This window comes from Corylus avellana, chromosome ca3 (assembly GCF_901000735.1).
Source record: "Corylus avellana chromosome ca3, CavTom2PMs-1.0".
Lineage (NCBI taxonomy): Eukaryota > Viridiplantae > Streptophyta > Magnoliopsida > Fagales > Betulaceae > Corylus > Corylus avellana.
In genome coordinates this window covers 9,455,106-9,460,106 of record NC_081543.1, presented here as the reverse complement: position 1 = coordinate 9,460,106, position 5,001 = coordinate 9,455,106, and the positions used below count along the sequence as shown (strand labels likewise).

Genomic DNA, 5,001 nt, shown 5'->3' with positions numbered 1-5,001 from the left:
ACTGAAATCATTTTTCAAAGTATCTATAACAAAGATAAGAGACAAATACACGATTGAATGCGGCCCTACACCACCATATCAACCTAAGGTGCTTTGTTGCTCACATTGGATAGCTATCCTTTTGATGGATTCCTAGTCAGCGCTGGCTCATATTGAGTATACACATGTGACGTTAGTGTGACTGATTAATACAACATGCCATGTTAAAAATAAATAAATAAATAAATAACTCTTCAAAATATCAATCTCCCTGTATGATGGGTATTTCTTCAACTCTATCTCTAGCATAGGAAATACTAAACCATATGATTATCTGTTTTGTTTTACTATTTCCTCTCTCCTATGAAAAGAGAATATATTTTGATTATTAAAAATAAAATGAGTAGCATCTAGCAAGTTGCAAGGCATAGAATTTGGTAGAAAGCATAATACCTTACCTCATGCCATAGACCATTTGGCATAAGCCCAAAAAGTTGAATAAGATTAACAATAAACCTACAACTTTCTTTGTCAAACAAATTTTGGATCAAATTTTTTCCAACTATGCTTGATGTAGAAATCACCACACAAATTCCCCTCTCTATTTCTTTATAATTAATGTAGAAAAAGGTGTTATTAAATTAAGTGCATCCATGTCACTGTGTGTAGCCCTTGAAAAAGAGAAAGGACCCCCCCACAAAAAAGCTAGCGTAGGCAGTCCAAAAGAAGAATCCTGACCACATCCACGCAACCTATCTACCCCTCACATCTTCCATATTCCCCAATAATTTGTCCCATTTTAGATTCTACACCATTTTTGTTTCCAAATCATTTTCACTCTTGCTTGCATTTTCTTTTTCTTTTAGGTTTATGGCCACAAACCAAACGAACGAAACACAATGAACCACAGATTTGATGATTCCATATTTGATGCACCTAATCTTGGTGGTCATCAATCACAGGACCACTTATATGCGGCGGTCGAGCGAAAATTTTGGTTCGCACGAGTAAATTAACCGATATAGTTGAACAATTTTCTTTTTTATTTTAAGATATATATTCTTTAAATTTGGTCTCAATTATTAAGATGATAATAAGAAAGAATTCTGCTTACAAAAAAAATATTCTTAAGAAAGAACTTGCTAAATCTACTTCAGTATGTTCAATATGAACTCGTTTAGAACTTAATTGGAGCTTAATAGAATTATTATTGTTCTCTATAATCTTATATAACTACAATTATATATTTTATACAATTTTAAAGTTTGTATGTATGTGTGTGTATATATTTTATATGAAAATATCGACAATTAATTTTCAAGAGCAATCTAAATATAAGAGTCTACATAGACAAATTTATTACTTAATAGTAATTTTCTTTTTAAAAAAAATGATTAGTTACTTGAAATTTTTCAAGAAGAAGAGAAATGGTGAAAACAAGAATTGACCTTTTGCTCTGTTCTGATTACTGATTTCCAATCAACGCATGAGTTTTAATGTTATTTCTGTTTCTGCGACGGTTCTTTTATAATAGGTAACTAGGCTTAGGGTGCTTCTTTTTTTTTTTTTTTTTTTTTTTTTAAGAATAATACTAAAAATTATATTTTTATCTCACAATGTTGATGTGATAATTCCAAACAATTCTTAAATAACGATGACGTTTCAAAACCCTCGACAAGGTCAACACAAATCCAACGTTAGAGTGTTCAGCCCCTCGAGCTTAAGATGATTGTCAATAAATATCGATGGCTCTAAATGAGTTAGTGAGTAAGGGTGGGCAACTAGGAAAACCAAAAAACTCTATTTGGGCTTAAGAAATTTTTAGACGAACCAATGAATCATTTGCCCCATATCGCCCCCCTCTGACTCCGCTTATGCTTATATGGTACTAAATTACATACCATTTCCATCTTCTTCTTCTTCTTCTTCTTTTTTTTCCTTTTAATTTCCTTTTCTTTTCTAATACTTATATACAAAAAGTGGATAAAAAACCAAGTAAATGTAATAAGTCAAATTTTAGTCTTATCTTTCAGAGTATGCATGAATAGGCATGAAACTAAAAATTTAACTTTGAAGAAGCTAGACTGAAGTATATTTTTCTAACAAATTTATAGTCTTTTTTTTTTTTTTGAGGGGCTTGAGGGAGCCAGAGTAGTGCAACATCCCAATTGCTTGCATATAAAGCATTCCTAGTCAGCTTTGAATTGAGAAAAAAGGCACTAAGAGCATGGTGCTATTATTAACATCCCTAGATTCTCTTGCCACCATTCTAGGTCTAAGGTCGGTTTGGTCCAACATTTTTTCAAGTTTGAATGCCACTTTTTTGTTTTTTGTTGTGTTTTTTTTTTTTTTTTTTAATTATTTTTTTTTTATTTACATTTTTTGCACTTTTTTGAAGGGTATCATATTTAGGCTGTCCTGGTTGTAGAGCATTTAACCAACCAAAATTATCTTTAAAAGAAAAAGCAACTTGGGCATTCTCACTAAAAGGAAGGGTATATATGTCAATTGAACAGAAGAGCTAAAAAGAAAAGCTTGAAAAATGCTCACATCTCCCTAAAACTTTGATCCCCACTCCCTCCTTTCCTCCTCTGCTTTTCCTTAGCCACTAAGTCTTCTCTCTCTTCTTCCTCCTCCCCCTTCTTCTTCTGAAATACAGACAGAACCCAAAGCTGAAGCTCCTCCTCCTATGTGTTCTCCAATGGCAGATACAGATTCTGAGAACATCAAATACCAAAAGCTTATTTCAGAGCAAAACCAAGCGAACCCAAGTAAGTTTTACTCGCAATTCATGTACAAAGCTCTCGTAGTTACATTTTTCTTAGTTATTCTTCCGCTATTTCCTTCACAAGCCCCTGAATTCATCAATCAAAGTTTACTCACCAGAAGCTGGGAGCTTCTACACCTCGTTTTTGTCGGAATCGCCGTCTCATACGGGCTATTTAGCCGGCGAAACGACGAAACAGAGAAGGAAAATAACAGCTCTAAATTCGATAATGCGCATTCGTACGTGTCTAGATTCCTTGAGGTGTCGTCTGTTTTTGATGATGAGGCCGAAATCCCATCTGGGTCTGATGAGAACAAGGTCCAGACGTGGAGTAGTCAGTACTATAGGAATGAGCCCGTGGTTGTTGTAGCTCAAGAACACTCTGTTCTCGATGAACACAGAAGCTCAGGCGAGAAGCCGCTGCTTTTGCCTGTTCGGAGCTTGAAACCGCGTGTTCCTGAGCCAGGTGTGGTTGAATCCGCTAATGAATCTGAATCCAATGGCTCCTCTGTCTCTAATAGTCGGTCTAATTCAAAACAGGGTTACAGAAGGTTTTCAAGCAATTCGAATAAAAGCAGGAACGTGGAATTAGGAGGTTTGGATCATGTGGGATTGGAGGAGAAATTGATTAACAACGTTGTGCTTCCTTCGCCAATTCCATGGCGATCGAGGTCTGGAAGAATGGAAATGAAAGAAGAAGCTGACAGAGACATTCCTCCCCTGTATACTCTGCCTCCTTCAATGGTGGAATCTGAATTTAATCGGCTCGAATCTCGGTCTTCAAGGTTGCAGATGTCTCACTCATCGCGATCTAATTCCAACACTTCTTCTCCAAAGCTGTCTCAATCTTCCCCGAGGAAGTCATCTCCTTCTCCTTCTCCTTCTCTTTCTCCTTCGCCATCCCTGTCAGCAGAATCACAAGCCAAGAATGCAGAGGATTTCGTGAGGAAGAAGAGCTTTTACAAGTCCTCTCCTCCTCCTGCACCTCCGCCGCCGCCACCAATGATCCGTACGTCATCTTCAATGAAGCGGAATTCTAGCAACGGGGTTTCGATTGAGAAGGAGCTGAGGCGAAGCTTCACAGGTGAAAGCCTGGCGAGCAGAGAGAACGGTTCAGCAACGGGAAAATCAAAGCCAACCTTCGTGAGATTCTCCGAGGAAGAAAAAGAAGATTTTGTCGACACGGTGACAATGGTGTCCGATGAAGACACGGAAACCGAAGACGACGACGTTGTGGGAGGAGATTTTGTTCGAACCGATTCCGGAACAAGTTGTTCAAGCGGCGGCGGCGGCGGCGGAGCAAGTGTTCCAACTCCAACTCCAACTCCAAGCAGCGCCGGCGATGGAGGACCTGACGTGGACAGGAAGGCAGATGAGTTCATAGCGAAATTCAGAGAGCAAATCCGGCTTCAGAGGATTGATTCCATCAAGAGATCCGCCGGACAGATGAAGAGAAACTCTTCAAGGTAAAACATGAAGATCCTCTGGTGTTATTAAAAAAAAAAACTTTCCTTTTTCTCTCTTGGTTTTATGTTTCTAATTTTCTGTCTTTTCCTAATATGGACATGGTGATGATAGTATACAGAGATTTGCGTGGTTTACATTTCTGTAAAACCACCAATTTCAACGGAGATGCTTTTTATGTTCTTCAAACTTTACACCCTTTCTTCATCACTGTTTCTCATTTCATGCACGACATGAATTATCATGATTCTGGTTTTCAGTTCTGCTTTGTTGTAATTCAAATGATGTCGTTTTAGCTACGTCATACCCTATTTTTGGGTATGTATTAGATTCTTCATCTTGCCCAATACCATGAAAATTGAAATGCATTCATTATCTTAAATCATCATTTATTAACTTAACCCTAAATGATGGTTGATTTATTCATTTAAACATGAAATGTTTAATTTAAATCGTCACTTATCTTAAAAGGTTAAACGGATAGAATGTTGTTGATTTTATACATTTAGTTAATATTCAACATATAAATCACACCCATAGTCTTCCTTCTTCAACATGTTAATAAAGCTCTTATTGCTTCAATTACCAACAATATTTAGAAATTGGGAGAAGAATTATCAAATAGAAAAGTGACTATTTCTCTAAACGGGCAAGTGCTTTTATGGTCACGCTCATATGGAAAAGAGACTAATTCTCCTGGACGTGTATTACAAAGGTACTAAAAAGGCAATTAACAATTTCTATTATGACTATGAAGTATTCATTTTTATATGATTTTTTTTTCAATTTCA

General features: G+C 36.6%; 1 protein-coding gene across 1 annotated transcript; it reads left to right on the top strand.

The window, feature by feature from the left end:
• Window positions 1-2,522: 2,522 nt before the first annotated feature.
• LOC132175007 (uncharacterized) lies at window positions 2,523-4,578 on the top strand. The gene has a single exon (XM_059586798.1). The coding sequence runs from the start codon at window positions 2,669-2,671 to the stop codon at window positions 4,214-4,216; it is 1,548 nt and encodes a 515-aa protein (XP_059442781.1). The 5' UTR covers window positions 2,523-2,668; the 3' UTR covers window positions 4,217-4,578.
• Window positions 4,579-5,001: the final 423 nt, after the last annotated feature.

Bases quoted from the DNA above. Each gene is read 5' to 3' on its own strand.
- LOC132175007 (XM_059586798.1), top strand. From the start codon at position 2,669: ATGTGTTCTCCAATGGCAGATACAGATTCTGAGAACATCAAATACCAA.